At 53.9% G+C, this 423-nt stretch overlaps 1 protein-coding gene across 1 annotated transcript in view; it reads left to right on the plus strand.

Moving 5' to 3' along the window:
* The window catches only part of LOC104462874 (proprotein convertase subtilisin/kexin type 6-like), a gene marked incomplete at its 5' end in the record, with an annotated part of 6,652 nt that overhangs the window by 2,842 nt on the left and 3,387 nt on the right, over nucleotides 1–423 (plus strand). The window contains 1 exon segment of the mRNA XM_010075012.1: nucleotides 410–422. Coding sequence (XP_010073314.1) covers nucleotides 410–422 — 13 coding nt within the window.

Below are 423 nucleotides of genomic sequence, written 5' to 3' on the forward strand. Positions count from 1 at the left end.
GCAGTTGTCGGACATAATCTGCATGGCGCTTGCTTTTTATTGTCCAATATCCTTTTAAGCCAGGACTTCAAATCATCCCTGCCATGGGGAAGCAGCACCAGCCCGGCTGCGGCGCTGAACCAATTTCCTTTTTTTCCGGAGAGCCTCACGGCGTGAAAGGGGCTGTGGGAGAGCCTGGCTGGCTGCCCACGGGAAAAAACCTGGATACTTAATTAAGGAACCTGCAGCCATCTCTTTGGTCCAGGGAGGATTTAATTTCTCCTGAAGTGCTGTCTGACTTTCCGATGCCTCCTGTGCTGTGGGCTGGCTGCTGGAGGGAACTGGGGGATGCAGGGACAGGGACAGGCTGTGTCAAGTCCCCAAAGCCTGGAGCTTGGGGTAAAAATGTTTTTTCTTGCTTTCCCGGCAGCCTGGCAGGAGAGA

Source organism: Pterocles gutturalis, unplaced genomic scaffold (assembly GCF_000699245.1).
Source record: "Pterocles gutturalis isolate BGI_N339 unplaced genomic scaffold, ASM69924v1 scaffold3837, whole genome shotgun sequence".
Taxonomy (NCBI): Eukaryota; Metazoa; Chordata; class Aves; order Pterocliformes; family Pteroclidae; genus Pterocles; species Pterocles gutturalis.